This window comes from Carassius auratus, chromosome 50, assembly GCF_003368295.1.
Source record: "Carassius auratus strain Wakin chromosome 50, ASM336829v1, whole genome shotgun sequence".
NCBI classification, from domain to species: domain Eukaryota; kingdom Metazoa; phylum Chordata; class Actinopteri; order Cypriniformes; family Cyprinidae; genus Carassius; species Carassius auratus.
The window spans coordinates 10,061,310-10,081,290 of NC_039292.1; the positions used below are offsets into that span (position 1 = coordinate 10,061,310).

General features: G+C 37.1%; 1 protein-coding gene and 1 long non-coding RNA gene across 3 annotated transcripts; both read right to left on the minus strand.

The window, feature by feature from the left end:
* Positions 1 to 523: 523 nt before the first annotated feature.
* Positions 524 to 3,085, minus strand: LOC113066451 (uncharacterized). The gene is made up of 3 exons (XR_003279168.1): positions 2,853 to 3,085; positions 754 to 887; positions 524 to 612 (listed from the first exon to the last, which is right to left on the minus strand). It is a non-coding gene; the product is annotated as an uncharacterized LOC113066451 (long non-coding RNA).
* Positions 3,086 to 5,574: 2,489 nt separating this feature from the next.
* Positions 5,575 to 19,945, minus strand: LOC113066950 (putative interleukin-17 receptor E-like). Of its 2 annotated transcripts, XM_026239090.1 has the most exons (19): positions 19,881 to 19,945; positions 18,495 to 18,557; positions 17,649 to 17,676; positions 17,331 to 17,471; positions 16,235 to 16,341; positions 15,956 to 16,070; positions 15,800 to 15,844; positions 15,457 to 15,599; positions 15,300 to 15,371; positions 15,159 to 15,213; positions 14,514 to 14,674; positions 14,375 to 14,419; positions 13,869 to 13,926; positions 13,641 to 13,792; positions 13,312 to 13,377; positions 13,151 to 13,208; positions 9,425 to 9,541; positions 8,960 to 9,009; positions 5,575 to 6,489 (listed from the first exon to the last, which is right to left on the minus strand). In XM_026239090.1, the coding sequence occupies exons 1-19, from the start codon at positions 19,899 to 19,901 to the stop codon at positions 6,481 to 6,483; spliced, it is 1,506 nt and encodes a 501-aa protein (XP_026094875.1). In that variant the 5' UTR covers positions 19,902 to 19,945; the 3' UTR covers positions 5,575 to 6,480. The 2 variants fall into 2 exon arrangements, with proteins under 2 accessions (XP_026094875.1, XP_026094874.1); XM_026239089.1 differs by lacking the exon at positions 19,881 to 19,945 and having other exon boundaries at positions 18,495 to 18,687.
* Between the last annotated feature and the right edge of the window lie 36 nt (positions 19,946 to 19,981).

Consider the following 19,981-nt stretch of genomic DNA (forward strand, 5'->3'; position numbering starts at 1 on the left):
TTATTCTTCAAGGATGAATTAAATTTTAAAATGATCGTAAAGACATTTATAAATATTAGCTTTTTAAACTTTCTATTCATTAAAGAATCCTAAAAATTAAATTAAATTACAATAAAATAAAATAAAATAATGCATCACAGTTTCCACAAAAATATTAAGCAATGTGACACTGAAGACTAGAAAATTCAGTTGTGCATCACAGGACAAAATTACACTTGAAAATGTATTTAAATAGGAAACATTTATTTTGTAATAATATTGAACTGAATAGATTATATGTTATATTATTCAAATTAATATATTATTAAATCAATACAACTTAATAAGGGGCATTTTGTATCTATTTTGTAAATATCAAAGGCAGTTTTGGATTATTTCTGATATTCCACTCTAAGAATTCTTGTAGTAACCTGGTTCTTTAATCTAATTTATTTTAGATATCTTCAATTCTCCCCCCTCAAAGCCATGCAACTGACTTAAGTGACAATGATGCAGTGTGAAGACAGTGTCCGATGTGGGGGGTTCAGCAGGGACCATCTGTTCAGACCCCCCTCTAAGAACTCTACAGGGGCCTTCCAAGGACATTGGGTGATGAGTGTGTCCATAGGCACTCTATAAACAAACAGAAGGCACTTGGAAAATGCATGAAAAAATCTACAAAGGTGGACAGATAAGATCACAGAAAGCTTGAAATAGAAGCAATACAAATCATAATTCTTCAGAAAATATATATATAAAAAAGAGTGGACAGACCATTGCAGCAGGATGATGTATCTGTTATGCTCATAGACTGGTAACAGGTGTCTATCCCATTGTCCTCTTTGTCCAGAATTGAGACAGAGTCTCAGAATAGCCAGACAATGAAGTGGTGTCGGACTCATGAATATCTGAAAAGTGAGTTTGAATGTGGTCAGTGGGGGGCGGTGAAGTGTTTTTATTTCAAATCTATTTCCATATGCTTTGGAGTCATTCATCATTGATCATTTACTGATCTATTTATGCATGTGGCATGGTGGGTTTGGTTAAGAGAATTGGTTAACATTGAGTTTAACATATGCAGGGCCATAAATCACAGCCAGATAACACGGGGTTAAGATATGCAGACGCCAGAGAAGCATTGTTTTGTTTTGTATTCATCCAACAAAAATCTTTGTAATGTTTTCATTGGCGTGTCTGTTATGATTCTTTTTAAAGACACCGTTGCCAATTTGACAACTGCATTTTTACATATTCTCCATACAGATTGGAGGCACCACTGAATAATTTAATTAAACATGTAACAAACGAATTACCAAACGGAGTGAATTCTACGGTAAAGCACAAAGTTGCCTCAACAAGTCCAGGAACAATTCAATTGTTCAGTGAAATCAGCAACCACCAAAAGCCCCTCTAGGGACTGTAATTCAAAGAGCTTGTGAGGAACACTCTGTTTCTAGGAATTTACCTTTGTCTAGGGAATTTCCTGGTATGTATGATTACTGGAGAACTAGGACCATCATGTACTGACAAGCAGTGTCTTAATAAGTCTAATGAACCTGTGTGTATTAGCGACCTGAATATACAGGGACAGTTTTGCTCAATGTGATGTTTTTGTGATTATTTTGTGGCTGATGTTTGCAACCGATACATTACTGCTGCCTATTAACCAATCTTACCAAGGGTCTTAAGACTGTGGCTAAATGTGACAAAATCAGCTTTTGAATGAATGATTCAATGACTCAAAAAAAAATAACTAGTTGTGTCCCAAATTACATACTATGCAATATGCACTTACACAATGCACTTACTGTATGTACTGAACAGAGTAAATAAAAAGTGCACTTTTACGCATTATGGGATTGCACTCGATAATGTCCACTATGGTATCAGACATCACTACAGTGGTGGTCCCCTAAAAAACTGCCACCTACTGGCGTATCAATGAAACCTAAAAAAGGAGACCATCGGGAACATGCAAACCCAGTGATACAAAAGACCCAGGGATGACTAACTGTTATATAAGCGATAGTGGTGTCAAAATTAGCAAGTTAACACAGTAGATTAATTTTCTTCAGTTGAACGTGCTACAAATATTTAATGCGATTACCGCCGGGGCGGAGCTAAGTTTGGCTTCGGTCTCTTTTCTCTTGACAAGAATTGTGTTTATTTAGACTTTTCAGATGCGCACTTCGACTTCATCTCAATACTAAGTGCTAGTCAAACAAGTGTGAAAAAGGTGCAGGTGACGAGGGAACTTAAGTAGAACAACCGTGAAATGCGGTCACATGAGATGTTGTCAGGCCGTATGTCCGTAAAAATTATTTTTTCTTCCGTCAGCTGTTATACTGCGCTTGTAGCACATGCTCCTCAATTGCATGCATAAATGCGGCAGCACAAGCAGTAGTCTGTATCGTTATATTAAAGTGTGAAAGAAACAACAAGCATGCATTGTCGTAGTTATGTCATCAGTTAAGTCATTAAAGTGGTCAATGTGTTTATGCGGTTTATTTTCCACAATGTACATGATTGTTGCTCCTCTATGCCCCGCCTTTCTGAAACGCGTTGATTTTTACAAAGCCCATCGTTCTTAAAAGCGAGGTGTATGCTGATTGGCCAGCTACGTCTCACAGGACAGCACTATGAGACAAAAACCAATAAACCTCATTACAAGAAAACATTGGTTGCATCCAGTGGGGATATAATTACTGACTTATACTGCGTTTTTACGTGTTGCATCGCGCCGTATAAGCATAAAACCATGTCTGCCTTTGTGATCGGAGAAAAAACAAACAACAAGCTCTACTCTACACTGCTCAAAGCTCATTTTTGAATCATAAGTGGCAAATTCTTTAAATAAAAAAAAATGTACTTACAGGCTATGAGTCATAAGCACCATATTGTCCTTGCAAAGTTGGAATTGCTCCATTTTATAAAACAGCCTTTGAGCACAGACCCATTGTAGGTTACTCTGCAGGTCAGGAAACAGTGCTCCATAAAATGTCACACATGGGGGGCTTGAGTGAGGAACAGCCGGCGAACTTGAGAACGGCTTGCGGCAACCACATGTGAGAACCCCGGGCTGGACTCTGCTTCGTCTATGGTAAAGGACGATCTGGCAATCCACAGTGCAAAGTTGATGTATTTTCTGAGCAACCAGCACGGATCAGCTCTAGGCATGACAAAGCAGATATTGTCCTCTTTTGGAAGTCCAAACAAAGTAGTTTCTCTTTCACAACAAAACACACAGCATCTGCACAACATGACGGCAGTAATAAAAAGTTACGTGGTGTTATGCAAATATTCCCGCACAGTGATGTAGACACGTGGGGGCGTGTTTAACCCTAACTTTAGTCACTAAGAGTCTATATACTAAAAAAATAAATAAATACTAAAGGCTAAAGTGAGAAGCTATGACTGGCTGCATCCGAAAACGCATAGATTAGGCGCTCTTTTTGAATAAGTAATTATTTGCTAGTTAAAAAGTGTGTTCTATATAGTATGAATGTGTAGTATGAATATAATCTGAATATAATTAGACAAGGTCCTTGGTGTACTGGTTTTTACTTTCGCGAGCTGGCTGGACTCCACGTAGAGGAAGATTCATTATGGATGGTCCCTGGGTGCTGAATGCAAGCCTGACCCCACCACCACCCCCACTGGGGTTTGTGCCCTGCCCAATGGACCATTATGATGTCCTTGGAGGCACCGGACCATGAATTTATGGGCTAACTCTCTGTTTCCCAGTGTTCCACTATGCTATTCTGTGCTGTTTAGATTAACCAAAAAAAAAGTATCTGTTCCAAAAACTTCAAATAGCAACACTGAGCTAATTATCTGTGTGAAGCTGTGTTAAGACAATATGCCAGAGACAGGAATACTGTGTCCTAAATATTTTAAATGGCTTCCTTTCCCAGTCTACAGTGATATGAAAGCCGATGACGCCCGACGTCATAATACGTAGTTTAAGTCTGTAACCTTATACACCAAAAGTGTGAATTATCATTCACTTTCTACAAATTACTTAAATTACCTGACTAAAGGTCAACATCATGCAGTGGAAATATATACAACAATTAAATGGCAAATAAAGTGGAAATAAAATATCGCACACAGCACGACAACGTTTAGTTTTAATTGGTCGCGATGCATCACTCGCGTCTGGTGTGCTCAGGTTAAGTGCTAAATTCAATATACAACTTAACTTGTCTATAATGATGGCCATGTTAGAAACACTGCTTGCGCCCAGATTCACTTAATTAATCTTTTGTTTTAAATCAATGGTTCTTCGGGGCTTCAAACGTGAACCACGTGGACCACGTTAATCACGTCAAACACGCTTCGTTGCGTCATAAATCAGGGGTTCGATGCTATGAGGCGGTTTGTCTCAAATTAATCCGGGAACCTGGATTACATATGACTGTAACCAATTTCAAATCAGTTTTTTGTTAATTGTTAATTGAATCTATTAGAGTTTTGTGGGTTTGTCAGTGAACCAACACACTTGCATTAACACGGCTTTATTCCGTAGATGTCCTCAGCGTGCACGTTGAATCGTTTTGTGAAGCAATTGGTTTAGTTGATTCGAATTTTGACTCAGAAAGCCCCACTTCTCTCATCCATAGCCAAAAAAGTCATCATACATAACACAAAAAAAATGTCTTCATGTTTTTTTTTTAAATCACTTATGCAATAGCAAAGTGTTCTCTAGTTGCACTGAACACTGCCTGTTCATATATCCTACCATGTGTTCTAATATGCATTCTTCCCTGCTGTATAACAGAAAAAAACAGTAAAATGAGTGAACAAATCAGTGAAATGAGTAGTGTACATGAAACAATACAAGAAGTACGCCAATGACCCTAGACCTACTACTTTCCATGAGGCAATAGGAGAGGAGTTGACACTATACACATTGACACTATATAGAACATACTTTTCTGACAATGATACATTTCCTTATAAAATATAGCACCTACTCAGACAGTATGCAATTTTGGAAATCAGAAATAGTTATTTTTTATACTACATATAGTGAAGTAAGCATATCATGAGATGAGAATGATTATTATACTCTCTGCATTTGGATTTATGGGTTTAAACACCAACAGATGGTACGAGTCCATGTAATAAAACTGACCAGTCCAAAAGGTTAGAGGACAGGGCTGGTGGCTATTGACCCCAACCAAAAAGGTCACATGCAGTCACTGGCAGCTAAGTGAAAGTAGCTAAACATACAACAACTCAGCAAATGCTTTTGTCTCTATGTCTTTTTTTCCACTGCTTTATCCCTTTATCCCAAACACGTTTTGGAGGCAAAGCACAACCAGTCGAACATTCTGCCAGGGAGGTACAGAAAAGGTAGCGGTGGTCTGTATGGAAAGCATCAAAGGGGAATGCTTCACTCCCAGCTGAAGACTCGCAGACAGCAGGTGGAGTCTGCAGGCATCGATGAGGTCATTGAGGCCAACAATTTTCACATGGGCTTGTTTTACAGTGTTTACCAGAGTCAAATACTCCCTAGTGCTAGCACCCACATGCCACATGCACACATTTTTAAAAATATCGTTTCTTTATTGTACAATGAAGAACCTTTAATGTCCATGACACATAAATACGTATAGTGGAAAAAGATTTAGCATTATTAAAATGTTCTTTTCACATTAAGTTTAAGAACTCTTCATTTGGTTCTTTGCAGAGCCAAAAGCAGTTCGTCAGTGGCATTACTGCAAAAACCCCTTTCAGAAACTTTATTTTTAAGAGTGATCACTGTGAACCCTCAGCTAAGATGGACAATGGTGGCATCTCCCCAAAACTATATTTGTCCTATATCTACGATTGAGCTCTATTGTTTGGGCTTTACTCTATACTTCAGGAATGTTTTCATCAGCAAACCCCAGAGCCAGTTCCACCCGGCCCCTCTCATCGGCACAGAGTCGCACCATCCAGGAATGTCATACAGTATCTCTGCATCCTCAGAATCAGAAAAAAGTGTGTCATCGAAAATCATGATTACAGACACAAGTGACACAGGAACGTGTCCAGCCGCAAACGTTTCTATGGCACTGAATCTACATGCTGGGGTTGCACAAGTGTCTGTAAACTGACTACCCATTTGTGACCTAGTTTCAAGCCTTACGTGAGAGAAATATCAACATCAGAAGAAAAACTCATTCACACTGCTGACACAGACATTCATTTGTTTGAGACACTGCCCTCTGCTGTACAAAAGCAGCAGCTCATAGGTGACAAAAACAAATTGGATTTTGCAAAGCACGAAACAATTATAATGCTTTCACATACATTCAATCTTATATTGACTTGCATACAAAAGTACCAAAGTTTTATATACACAAATTCTTCAAATTCTTTCATGCACCAGACAAGACAAAAAATTATGCAAGCGCTTCAGTTCTTACAGTGATAAAAAAAAGAAAAAAAAGACATGCATGCTTTATTGAGAACTATCCTGCAATCGACATCCTCTTGCTGTGAAGGCAGGTGTCACTGGTTCTGTTAAAATAAACATATGACATAATATATTTATTAAAATAACCAGAAAAAAACTCATTCATATATAGACATGTTATATCTATACCTGGATCTATTATACAAACCCGATTCCAAAAACGTTGGGACACTGTACAAACTGTGAGTAAAAAAGGAATGGAATGATTTACAAATCTCATAAACTTATATTTTATCCACAATAGAATATAGATAACAAATCAAATGTTGAAAGTGAGACATTTTGAAATGTCATACCAAATTTTGGCTCATTTTGTTGGGTTGGGACAGGTAGCAATAAGAGGCCAGAAAAGTTAAATGTTTAATTTTAAACAATTTAATTTTTTTTTTTAAATTTAATATGTACATATAAGGAACAGCTGGAGGACCAATTTGCAATTTATTAGGTCAATTGGCAACATGTTTGGGTATAAAAAGAGCCTCAGAAGTGTCTCAGAAGTCAAGATGGGCAGAGGATCACCAATTCCCCCAATAAAAAATTGCAAAGAGTTTGAAGTTATCATCATCTACAGTGAATAATATCATCCACAGATTCAGAGAATCTGGAACAATCTCTGTAAGTAAGGGTCAAGGCCAAAAAACCATACTGGATGCCTGTGATCCTAGGGCCCTTAGACGGCACTGCATCACATACAGGAAGGATACTGTATTGGAAATCACAACATGGGCTCAGAAATACTTCCAGAAAACATTGTTGGTGAACACAATCCACCGTGCCATTCACCGTTGGTGGCTAAAACTCTATAGGTCAAAAAAGAAGCCATATCTAAACATGATCCAGAAGCGCAGGCGTTTTCTCTGGACCAAGGCTCATTTAAAATCGATTGTGGCAAAGTGTTTTGGACTGTTCTGTGGACAGGCAAATCAAAATGTGAAGTTTTTTTTTTTTTTAACTTGGAAGCCATATCATCCAGACTAAAGAGGACAAGGACAACCCAAGTTGATATCAGCACTCAGTTCAGCAGCCTGCATCTCTGATGGTATGGGGTTGCATGAGTGTGTGTGGCATGGGCAGCTTACACATCTGGAAAGGCTCCATCAATGCTGAAAGGTATATCCAAGTTCTAGAACAACATATGCTCCCATCCAGACGTCGTCTCTTTCAGGGAAGTATGCCAGTGCCAGAACAATGCCAGAACACATACTGCATCAATTACAACATCATGGCTGAGTAGAAGAAGGATCCGGGTACTGAAATGGCCAGCCTGCAGTCCAGGTCTTTCACCCATAGAAAATATTTGATGCATCATAAAGAGGAAGATGAGACAAAGAAGACCTAAGACAGTTGAGCAACTAGAAGCCTGTGTTAGACAAGAATGGGACATGTTTGCAGTTTGCAGTATAACAGTTTGCAGACTGTTATAAAAAGAAGAGGGGATGCCACACAGATTTAAACATGGCCTTGTCCCAACTTTTTTGAGAAGTGTTGATGCCATGGAATTAAAAAAATATATTTTTTCCTTTAAAATTATACATTTTCTCAGTTTAAACATTTGATATGTCATCTATGTTGTATTCTGAATAAAATATTGAGATTTGAAACTTCCACATCATTGCATTCTGTTTTTATTCACAATTTGTACAGTGTCCCAATTGTTTTGTTAACGAAAGTGTGTCATGTTTGCTTATTCAAAAGTCACTGATTTGATGCTAGATGTTTTGGGTGGTTGCCAGGTTATTGTAATAGGTTGCTAAGGTGTTCTCAGTTTTAATCATGTTGTTATGCAGTTGTAAAAGTAAAAATGTAAAAAAATAAAAAGACAACTAAAAAAACATTTAAAAGTGAAAGTATAAAAATAAAAGGTAATTCAACATATTAATAAATACTATAATAGTATATAGGTAATACAAAACCAACCCTCATCTGAGTTAGTTTTAGCATGTTGTTATGGTATTCTTTGTGGTTGCTAGGGTTTCCTGGATGGTTGCTAGGTGGTTACATACTAGCCCAAGTCTCTCATACAGTAACTATGGGGTTTTTATGCTCAAGGTCAAAAGTAAATCTGATTGTTTAGAAAGGTAACAGCACACTTCAACTCAACATTCCTCAAAAGTTTAGGCATGAGCATTATATTTAAAAAGCACCGCTACTAATAGTTCAAATGTGGCTTATAATAGCACTGTGGAGTATAGATCAAGTTAAACAAAATCACAAATAAAATACCTGACTTTTAATATTTACATACTAATATGCATTTGCAATTTTACTTCGAAATATATTCATTTGTAAGTTGAACTAGAGACCTTTGTTGGCTATAAAAGTAATCAAACTGTATCTAAAGTAAAAGGAATTCATACTGCATGTACAGTAAATATTGTGCATGTGTGTGTCATGTCCGATCACGTCAGAAATACCAAGAATCATGTGCAACCATTGATTGTAATCGTAAATAGAATAGAACTAGAAAGCTAAGGACACCATTACATATCTATTAGATCTTCTTGGTTTACATACCATCCTCAGACATCTGAGTTTCGTCCATGGTGTTCTCCTCTTGTCCCCATCTATGAAACAAGAAACAAATCAAAATCAAAACAAGCCATTCAGACCATCAGGAAAATCTGACATTAGCAACTGGAGTCTAAAAACTGGTATCTCAGAGATTTTCATCGTTTTTCACAACACGTCCACGCCCGATTCATTTCTAAAGCTTTTATGCAGGTTTGGAACTGGTATGTCTACTATTTATGTTGAAACCTACTGTTCATATTACTTCCATCTATAATTTGCTTTTAATTATGACTTTTATTTTCAGTGAAAAGGTGTTGTTAAATCAGGGATAACCGTTTTGAAAATTATATATACATTTTTTGTCATGGACTCTTTAATCTCAAACACAATGTGTACTATTACCAACAACAATCTTGACTTTTCCCTCTAGCCAGCGGCAACAGGTGTGTCAAACCACTGTCGGTTTACCTTTTATTGTCATTCTACCAAACAAGACAGCCGCCAGGATCCCCGTCAGAATAATGAGAGCAGGAAATAAAACCTTCTCAATGTCCTGACTTCTCTCCGGGGCATGACACCAACTTGCTGTGTGATTAAAAAACAAAATTCATATCTTAATAGATTGAGTAAACTGGTTATACAGTACAACTGAAAGTGAAACCCATCACAAGTGTGGCATTACCAACTACATTTTTATTAACTTGACATTGCTTTAGATGTTTTCAAAATAGTATAGTTCTTTCAGTACAAAACACTACAATGCAAGTATTTATCCTTATTGTGTTCACAATTGGTGTTAACTAAGTACAAAGTATCTTTTTAAAAACACGAACTTTTTATTAGCGTGACACTAGCGCTGTTTTTTAAAAAAGTGTAGCTTTTCTGATATAAAGCTACAAAATCCTACATTGCTATTTTGTAATCATATATTGTGGCCAAAATGAAAGTGTGAGTAGCTGAAGACAATATGCTGTTTTCAAAGTATAGATTTCCCAATAATAGCTGTATGGGTGATGCTTCTAACTCTAACGCTACATTTACATGAACATTTTTTATGCCACAAATTATAATGCCACAAATTATGATGTATTATAATGTATTTAACTACTTTTTAGTAGCTTTACCCTTTACCTAAATTAATCCTTTTGAAAATTAACCATGGTTTTGTAACAGTAAAAGTGCAGTAACCATGTTTTTTGGCATATTAATTACCATATATATAACCGCGGTTTAACTACAAAAGCCATGGTTAAACTTGTGACACTGCCACAGTAAAGCTGCCGCTTTGGAGGTACAAAGGGAAGGGGACCAGAGGTCGTTTTGACATCCATTCAAACAAAACAGGCTCTGGTCTCCTTCCCTGTGTACCGCCAAAGCAGCAACATTAGCATTAACCATTACACTTTTTACCTCCGAGGAGGCAAGGGAGGCATGGGCAGGGTCTTCTCAAAATACTGAATAAGATTTTTTTTTTTTTTACAAAAATAAAACAATGCCACTATTACAAACTTTAACATTAAAAGTCATGCTACAGCCACTGCATAAGGCCATTCAAGGATTTTATGATTGCCATGCCACAGCCACGGTGGATGTTTACAATCTCTATGCCTTTCATGTTACTGCCACTGAGACTTTTAATAGTTATTCTGCCTGTTCTGTCACAGCCAGGTGGTCTGTCCATGTCTCTGATCTGCCATGGCCTCCTGACCTTCCCGCATCACGTTGGTCACCACCGTGGTGGTAATCTGCTTCATGGTTGCTCCACGGTCCAGGTCCTCCATTGCTCCATGTTCTAAGCCCACCACTGCTACATGGTTCAGGCCTGTCTCTTCTCCACTGCCCATATCTGCCATTGCCGCAGGTCCACCACTGCACCATGGCCCTTTGCTCCAAAATCAAGGCCTGCTACTGCTCCAAGGCCTAGGTCAGCAATTGCTTCATGGTCCAGGCCCACCTCTGCTCCATGGGCCAGGTCCACCATTCACCAAGGTCTTGCCCTCTGCTCCACGATCTATGATCTCAGTCACTGCTCCACTAGTCTCATGTAGCCAGACCTTCAGACTGATGGCTGAAGGTCTGGAATTCATGGTAGCTTTCATTGGCCAAGGCCCACCCGTGAAGCCTATTGACTGACATGTCAAATAACCAATCACAGTTTGTTTCATTCAGCACCACACTTCGGGGCATGGAATATTTCACATACTTTTGAAACTCCAGCGTTTACTTGATCCTGATGAGTGCTCGTCATCACAGTTGTAAACACTTCGGGTTTCTTCTTTTGTGAGAGGGTTTGGGGTCACGGCATTTTTGTTTCCAGGTGGAATGTTACAGAACACGACACACCTGTAGAATTAAACTAATCCGATGACGACATTCCTGAAATGTTTCCACTTTTGTGTCCCATATGCATCAGAATTTTAGCCAACGGACCCTGGGTGTGACGTCTGAGGCTGAGACTACTGCTCCACTGTTAATCCTGTCATGTGTTTTTTTTTTTTTTTTGTTCATGTGTTTTGTTCCCAGTGGTTCCTCTGTTGTATGTGTCATGTGTTCAGTAGTTGGATTATGTCATGTAACCCCATTTGTTTGTATATATGTATATAGCCCTTATGTTGCCATTAGGTGTGTTCAACTTGAAGCAGTGCTGTGCAGACCAATCGGCGTATGAAATCAAAGTAAAGCGAGAGCAATTCAAAAGTTTAAAGAGTCGTCTACTCTCCAATTGCTTTTGCAGTACTTTCATAAGTCATAAGCTGATTGGTGTCTCGTCTAGAGTTGTGTTGTGTAACTGCTGCTTGGTGAGTCTTTGCCTGTGTTCATGTTCAAGTTTATTTTGTGATTTGGTATCAAATCAGGTCTTCATTTATATTTATATAGCTTAATTCTTGTAAACAATAGCTCCACATGGGTTCAGTAATTTTGACTGCAGTGGACTTTGTCACAAGTAGCTAGACTAAAAACGTTATATTTTTCATTGTTTTGTGCCCACGTTTTAGTAGCTTATAGTGGCTGCATATTAGCATGACTATTCGGTTGTTAAGTGGTGACGTAAGAAGTGCTGTTTCTGTGTCAAAGCCTCAACTTACTTCACTTGAGAACACTACCTCAGCAGCTGTTTATGAGCACTGTTTATTCATATTAAACATTTAAGCTAAACGTTTTCAAACTAACGGTGTACACTGCAGTTTCCATGCTTACAGCGTCCCAAATACAAATAATTTGTATATATATATTTTTTATTTATATTTATATTTTTATTGTCTGGCTATGTGGGATTTCAGTATGAAGTTAAAGGTTAAGATTATAATATTTTTGGTAGTATTATATCACATTGTGAGTGTATATTAGCACCTTTTGTTGTTTTCTCGTGGTATCTGATAGTGCTTTTGGACACGGAAGCAGAGACACGTGACGTCAGACTTCACAAGCAGATAGTTAAAGTATTATTAGCTGTATCACAGGTGAAGGTAACTTACATACTAACTTTTCATAAGTGGGACTAGTAGCTAAATAAGAAGTTTGAAATGTACCGTAGCTACATTTAACTGTTTTTAAAAGTTTACCTGTAGATTAGCTTAACTAAATTATGGGCAGTGGTGGAACTATTAGGGGGACTCTAGCTTTACGTCATTTATAAACTTTTTTATTTCTTGTATTAAAACAATACATTCAATAATAAGACACAATCAGGAAAAATTTGTAACCAATGACATAAAAGCAGTATCAACAAAATTAATCCTTGTGCATTGCAGAAGAACGCAAAAGTGGCATTTAGGTTTATATACAGGCTGTTTAACAGGGCTCAGGGATGGCATAACTCAGCAAATCTGGTGTTTGAGATGTTAGTGGATTTTGCCTAACTTAAACGCCTCTGATTAGACACTGTGTTCAAGAATTCAACAGATATGTCTGTGACGGGCATCATCATGCTCATTGCTGCAAGAACATATTGTAAACAGAAACCCATGATACAGAGTGCATTTGCAAATTCTGTTTCACCAATATGCTATTATTGGTTTCAGCTGAGGGTGCACACAGAAGTGAGGTAGATTGTGATACTGTTTCACTCTATACGTGTCTCGTTAATGGAAATGCAAGATCTTTTCGGGCTAGAGGACACTATATTTAGATGGAATTTACATGAAAATCTAGATCATTTGAGATACACTAACACAGCTTTACGTATGTACTTACAACACTGCAAGTCGCACTGAAGTACAGGGACTGAAAAGCGCACATCTACCCTCTGGACCTACAAACATGAAAACACAAGACCATCCACATCAATAATTACCACTGACATAAATCCAACAAGATTAGACAGCACTGTTACTGTCACTCCTTTGTTGCCATACCTTGATGCAGACACACACTTCGCACGCACTTTTAGGCAAGTTGAAAACTGTGGGCTTCATTTTGTCCTAGAAAACAAAGAAGACCTGGCATGACATCAAACAAGCTTAAACAAGACTGCTTCAGTGTTTTGAGGTTTTCTTTTTCGCATATCATCAGGCATGAACCAGGTGACATTTTTTAGTTTGAAAAGACAATTGCCCTCTTCATTGTTTACTAAGATGAATAAGAGTGTACAGAGGAAACCATGAAAAAAAAACATCCGTATGACATCATGTACATTTGCTCTGAACTGATCCTACAGGCAGATTACCTGCTCGATGTTCCTTACCACTGAAAGGGTTTGGAATTGGTTTCCTTCGATTTGTTTACACTGAGAGGAGGGATTCATCTCACAGACAGAAATGGAGAAGCTGGCTTTGACCCATGTTGAAATCTCTGCCGACTGCTGACCATCTTTGGATGTAATCTTTGCTGTCCAGACTTGTCAGATCAAAGGATATTTAGAATCATACAGTGTGTAACATAAACATCTGTGAAAGGTATTGTGCCGATATACCTGAGAAATTCCCTTTGGCAAAAGGACACTTTATCCATTCCCCCACTTCAGTGGTAAACTACAATAAAGAAATAGTCATTACAATGAATTCCCAACCAACCCAAAAAGCTGTTTTTTGTCAATGACATCATTCATTTAAAGGAACAATTCCCTCAAAATTTTAAATTGTGAATGAATTAATGAAGCCAATAATGAAGCCATTTGATCGTTTTTGTTTAGTTTGTATGGTCCTCTAATTATAGCTCAAGAACAATTAGGATATCATGCATGAGTCATAAGGACTACTTCTATTGTTCTTTTTATTATTTTTGAAATGTGACAGTTCCAGTCCCCATCCACTTTCATTGTATTGAATAAAGCAGCTAGGACATTTTACTACGTCTCTCCAAAAAGTCCTGGTTTGGAACCTCATGAGGGTTTATAATGTTAATAATGACAAAATAATGACAAAATCTTGGAAAATTAATTTTGGGGTGAAAGCAAATATGCAATACAAAACATTCAACCTTCGTGCAAAGCATTGGGTGTGGATCCACGGAGGAGAACATCACCTGAGGTGAAACAGTTAAAAAAAAAAGATGTAAGGTTTCCTTATGATCAGCGGCTATTACTGCACATGTAATAAAAAGGTACAACTGAACATACTTTTTGCCCCTCCGAATAAAAAGCATTTCCAAGGTCTTGGCAGCTTTTCCCTCCATCAGCATGGCACAGAGATACTGACACTTTGACAGGACACAGCGGCTCCCATATCAACTCTTCCTTATTGAGGTCATAAGTTATCCCAGACCACAGTTCTTCGAAATCTGTGGCAGAAGACAATGAGGGTATTTTAAAGTAAAATGTAAGGACAAAACCATTTAAACATTCATCAAGATATCTTCTTTTGTGTTCAACAAAGTAAAAACCGCCGCAGCAACTGAAACAAGATTGAGACTTATGTGACGGTGAATTATTGATTTAAATGTATTAGCTTCATGTATGAGACCCTTGGCAAGCAAGTAATTTGGAATGCTATGCAACAGGAAATTGGTACTCCCTTTACAAATCCGACAAGTGCTAACTAGTACAAAAAAATCAGATTCAATACAAGCAAATGTAAATAAGCAAACCAATCCAAGGAAGTTTTTTTGTTCATCAGTTCGGCTCTTGAGGTGGGTCTGAAGATTAACTTAGAAGTTGCCACTCGTTTTAAACCTTTATGTTCCCTCACAAAGCATATTTACAGGGGAAATCGAGAACCTGAAAACATCTAAGACTTTTGTTTTTAACACAGCAACTTTTACTCACTGTTTTTAAATGGACACACTTGAACTCTCCGTGCATCTACTCTAGCAGGCCAACCCTGAAATAAAAGACAAAATCAACAGTTCCTTTAACTGTCGGATTCATGTTCAAAACCGAATTTTCCGTAAAATAAAGCTTTCATACCTCAATGCACAAACAGGGCAATGGTTTGGCATAATGAAGCGTTATGCTACTCTCTAGATATTGTGGTTTTATCTGTAACACATGCAAAACACAAGGGTAAAATGAAATGATGTAAATTCTTCTAGGAAATAAAAGGTAATGTGTGTGCCGTTCTTACCGTTCTCTGTGCCCCTTCCCCTGCACAGATGACATTGCGTTTATGGCAGAGCCTGAGGTTGTAATCTGTGTTCTCAGGAGCATCAGTTACTTTCACTGTTAACATATTCCTAGCTTTATTTACAGTGTACGCCAGCTTCCCAGCTACAACAAAACGACAATACAGTTACAGATTTACATACTAATACATACTAATATATCTGTGTGTGTGTGTGTGTGAGTGTCTATCTATGTCTATCTTTTACTGTCTATCTATCTATCTATCTATCTATCTATCTATTTATCTATATATCTGTCTGTCTGTCTGTCTATGAATGTAGTGACATCATGATAATGAAACTTACTGATGCACTCTGTAATTTCATCTCTGATACCTTCGTGACTGCATTCTGGCATTAAAAAAAGAAAAGGGCATTAGATGTTAATGTTATTCATGTCATGCGTGACTACATTGTATATAAACATTATTTATAGACTGCTGAAAAAGACAACACTGATACCAGGAACAAGGTGTCTCTGTGTCCAAATAGCCTTACAGTAGCCGGGGATCGTTTTGAGAGTCACAAAAACAAGCTGTCCAGGTCTAACAGGAACACATTTAAACTGCACATCAACCTAGAAGCAGAAAAAAAGAATACAACATCTTACAATCATTCAAGGAAAGAAATTATGGTTTTGGTGGTACAATGATATGTCGTTTATAAATTTCTCAGTTGTAATGTTAGAAATCTATTTGCATAGTGTAACCATCAAATAAGCATCATATGTTCATTTTGTACCTGTTTTCCTGTGGCTTTTCCTTTGCCAACAGGTCCAAAAGTATAAATCTGGCAATGTCCTATCATCCCTGCAGAGTCGGCACACACTGAAACCCCGCGAATATCACCTGGAAAAACAGTCAAAACTTTCAAAGAACAAAAAAAAAAAATCTTCTTTCATCCATTTAAAGCTGCGGTAGGTAACTTTTGACGCTCTAGCGTTTAATAAACAGAACTGCTTGCGTCTTGTGGAAAAACATCGTAGCCGGAACTACTTCTCTCTGTTTATGTCTATGAAGAATCACAAAGGTACTGGGTTACTCCGCCGTGGTACCCCCAAAGCAATCTAAAATAGTCCGAATATAAACACTTATTACAGGTGCACCCTAGTGATTCAGGACAAGCTAAAAACACGGTTTGGAAAATGAATTCATGGTGTACTCGCTTATTATATACATTTTTCTACATTTTGAACACAAACAAAGTTACGGACCGCAGCTCTGATTGGTTGTTTTTTACCGGGAGCGGATGACTTTCTGCAAATGGCAATAGGACCACTGGGGGGAGCCAGAGGAGCTTGATTTTTTTTACAGATTATCTGTCTCATATTCTACTGTCAGGACATAATGACAGGTTTAACAAATATGTAAAACATATATATTTTTACAAAAGTTACCTACTGCAGCTTTAATAGTTGGTGCAAAGAGGTGACATAACTTTTGCAGTTTCTCATTTAATAAACATTTCAGGTTAAATCAACAAGATAGTAATTATTAAGGTATATTGTGTTTAGTTATAGAGTATTTAATCAATAACTTTTTGTTTTGAAAGCTGTCGTTTTAAAAAGATCCAGTGATGTAGGAATGACTCGGTAGTTTTACCAATGTGATTACAAAACATTCTAACAGAGATTGTTGAAGTTTTTCAGGATTGCTGCGCCAGACAATAAGACACAGTCCACTGAACACACATTGAACATAGGGGGGTAAGTTGTCACAGTACAAGCATTGAACTAATTGTAAAATATACAAATATTTTCCAAAAATGTGGTATTTTACAGAAAACATATTACATTAAAAGTATTTAATTCATACAATGTGACCAGAATAATACACACCTGTAACATTCACTGATGCTGCGATTCTGAGCTGGAGTGAACATTTCCTCCCCTCACACGCTAACACATTAGACAACGTCACATTATTGAACACGCCGCTGCTAACAGCCTGATTCCTGCAGTGAAATGCTGACAGTGGAGCTATAAGATATAAAATATGTTAGGATCATTAATTTTTGCATATACAGAAAGACAGACAAACAGACAGACAGACAGACAGACATAGATAGATAGATAGATAGATAGATAGATAGATAGATAGATAGATAGATAGATAGATAGATAGATAGATAGATAGATAGATAGATAGATACTTACAGTAAGCTCTGGGTTTACACTGTAGACCCTGTATGTAGATATAAAAACAAATATTATTTTAAGCACTATGCCTAATCAAATTATTTAAATTACTTTCCTATTTATGCATGGCCCAGAACTGCTTTATCATTTAACAGGAAATGTTACTGTACTGTAAAGATAGTAAAACAAGGGGTTTCCCGCTCATGCCTTAGAAAGTTCCTGGTTGGAGCCAATATAACAAGTGTATCCTCCTCATATCTATTTACGATAATCAACAGAATACACAAAGATTAACTTTGCCTATGTCTGATGTCCAAGATAAGTGAGAGTGGCTTATCTGTGTATGTATACCTGCTTCTATAAGACTGAGATGAATGCTTTTTTAACATATCTTATAACTCACTGGGTTTGATTGTTACTACTGATATCGTATGACTCATAATTTACACCCACTCAACCTGCCACTACTTTTCTGGCACAACACAGAAATAGCTCATATAAATAAACACTGCCTTGATTAAGTTAAATATTAATAATTGCTATTGCCATTTGGCAAATTTCGTTCAATTTAATTTAACTGCCTTTTAAAAGTTAAATGTCTCCCACCTGGCAAGCTAGATATAATTCCAGTATATTATCGTTAAACTTTTGATAATTAAATTATGACTGCAGCAATGTTTGAATGAAGTAATGCCAAGGTGATATCAAGTTTTGAGAGAGAGAGAGAGAGAGAGAGAGAGAGAGAGAGAGAGAGACAAAATACCTTACTAAATTAATCATTTACAAAACAATCATTTAAAAAAAAAGCTTCTGAACAACAGATTATATTTATTTTTAGACTACATAAAAATCTAACTGACAAACCTCAGAACAACTCCAAGCACAGTCCTGGTTCCTCTCAATGCTGTCCATATGGACCTTGTGGCTCTGGAGGATGAGAAGCAGAAGAAGCTGAAGATATTTCATGTTTGGTCAGATTTGACACACGCTGATGTTCCTGTACAAACTTGGCTTTGTTGCTGTGAATGACTTGCTGTCACAGTATGCAGCACTTTGAATATCAAATGGGAATTGACATAATAGAGGGAAATTGCTCCCGCCCACTTAAACCCAGATAAAGAGAGAGAAAAAAGAAAAACGTAGTGCAGCTTCCAAAGCTCATCTCTCTCTCTCTCTCTCTCTCTCTCTCTCTCTCTCTCTCTCTCTCTCTCTCTCTCTTTCACTCTTTCTCTCTCTCTGTCACCGAATGTTATACTCATCACGGCAGTTCAGGAAAATCATAGCACTTAACGACCCAAACACCCTAAATGTCCGTAACTGCGCTCTCTTTGGCATTTACTAGCTCATAACTCTAGATTAAAGTTTTATACAGGCGCTTGAAATAAAGTTTTATTTGTGCATAAATGTATGTAGAAATATTTGCCGCTAGATGGAGACAAATAGCAACAGCAAACAGGCCTCAGTAAACAAGCGTGAATTAAAATTTTGATTTCCACGAAAAAATACGTTACATAATTATAGCTTTTTTTTCTTTGCTCTCACAGGTCTTTGTCACTTTCTTATGCGAGACGTTGCATATTGCCAAAAAGCACTAAACAAAAGCAACATGAATCTGGAGACAATGGTGTCAAGTTTCAAGAATTACAAACAAAAACCGACCAGTCAGTCAGATGAGAAACTTTAATAATAATAATAATTGTTAAATTATTTATATGCTATATGCTAATGTAAGGGGATGACTATATCCTACTCAAATTATTTGCTGTCGACCATCCTGAAAAAAAACAAACAAATAGTATACATAATTATAATATATTTTTATTAATAATAATAATAATAGTAGTAGTAATTTTATTTTTTATCAATTATTATAAACCGTAATTATTACTTACTAAGAACACTTATTATTTTTTGTATTATTATGTTATATGCTAGATAGTGCAAGAGGTTATTATACGAGATAGTGTCGGTTCAAATTACTTGTCGAGTTTCATGAAAAATGAATAAATAATGGAAATTGCTATATAGATTTTTAATTATATGAAATACTGTTGGTTCCTGCTCAAATTATTTAATCGACCGTGCTGTAAATAATAAATAGTAAGGATAATTCTAATATTGTTTTCACATTTATTCTTCTTTTTCTGCTTTTTCTTAGTATTAATATTAATACCATAAAAAAGATGACACGCGCATGTGCTTATGAAACAAAACCAACAGCATCCCATGTAGATACTGATCAGCCCTTACACTCTCTGTCTGGCCCCTCATACATAATTTTTTGGCAGGCGTTGTTTTGTCGTCTCTCCCCTGTTTTCAGTGCTCCTCTCTCCACCTCCTCTTTGTTGTTC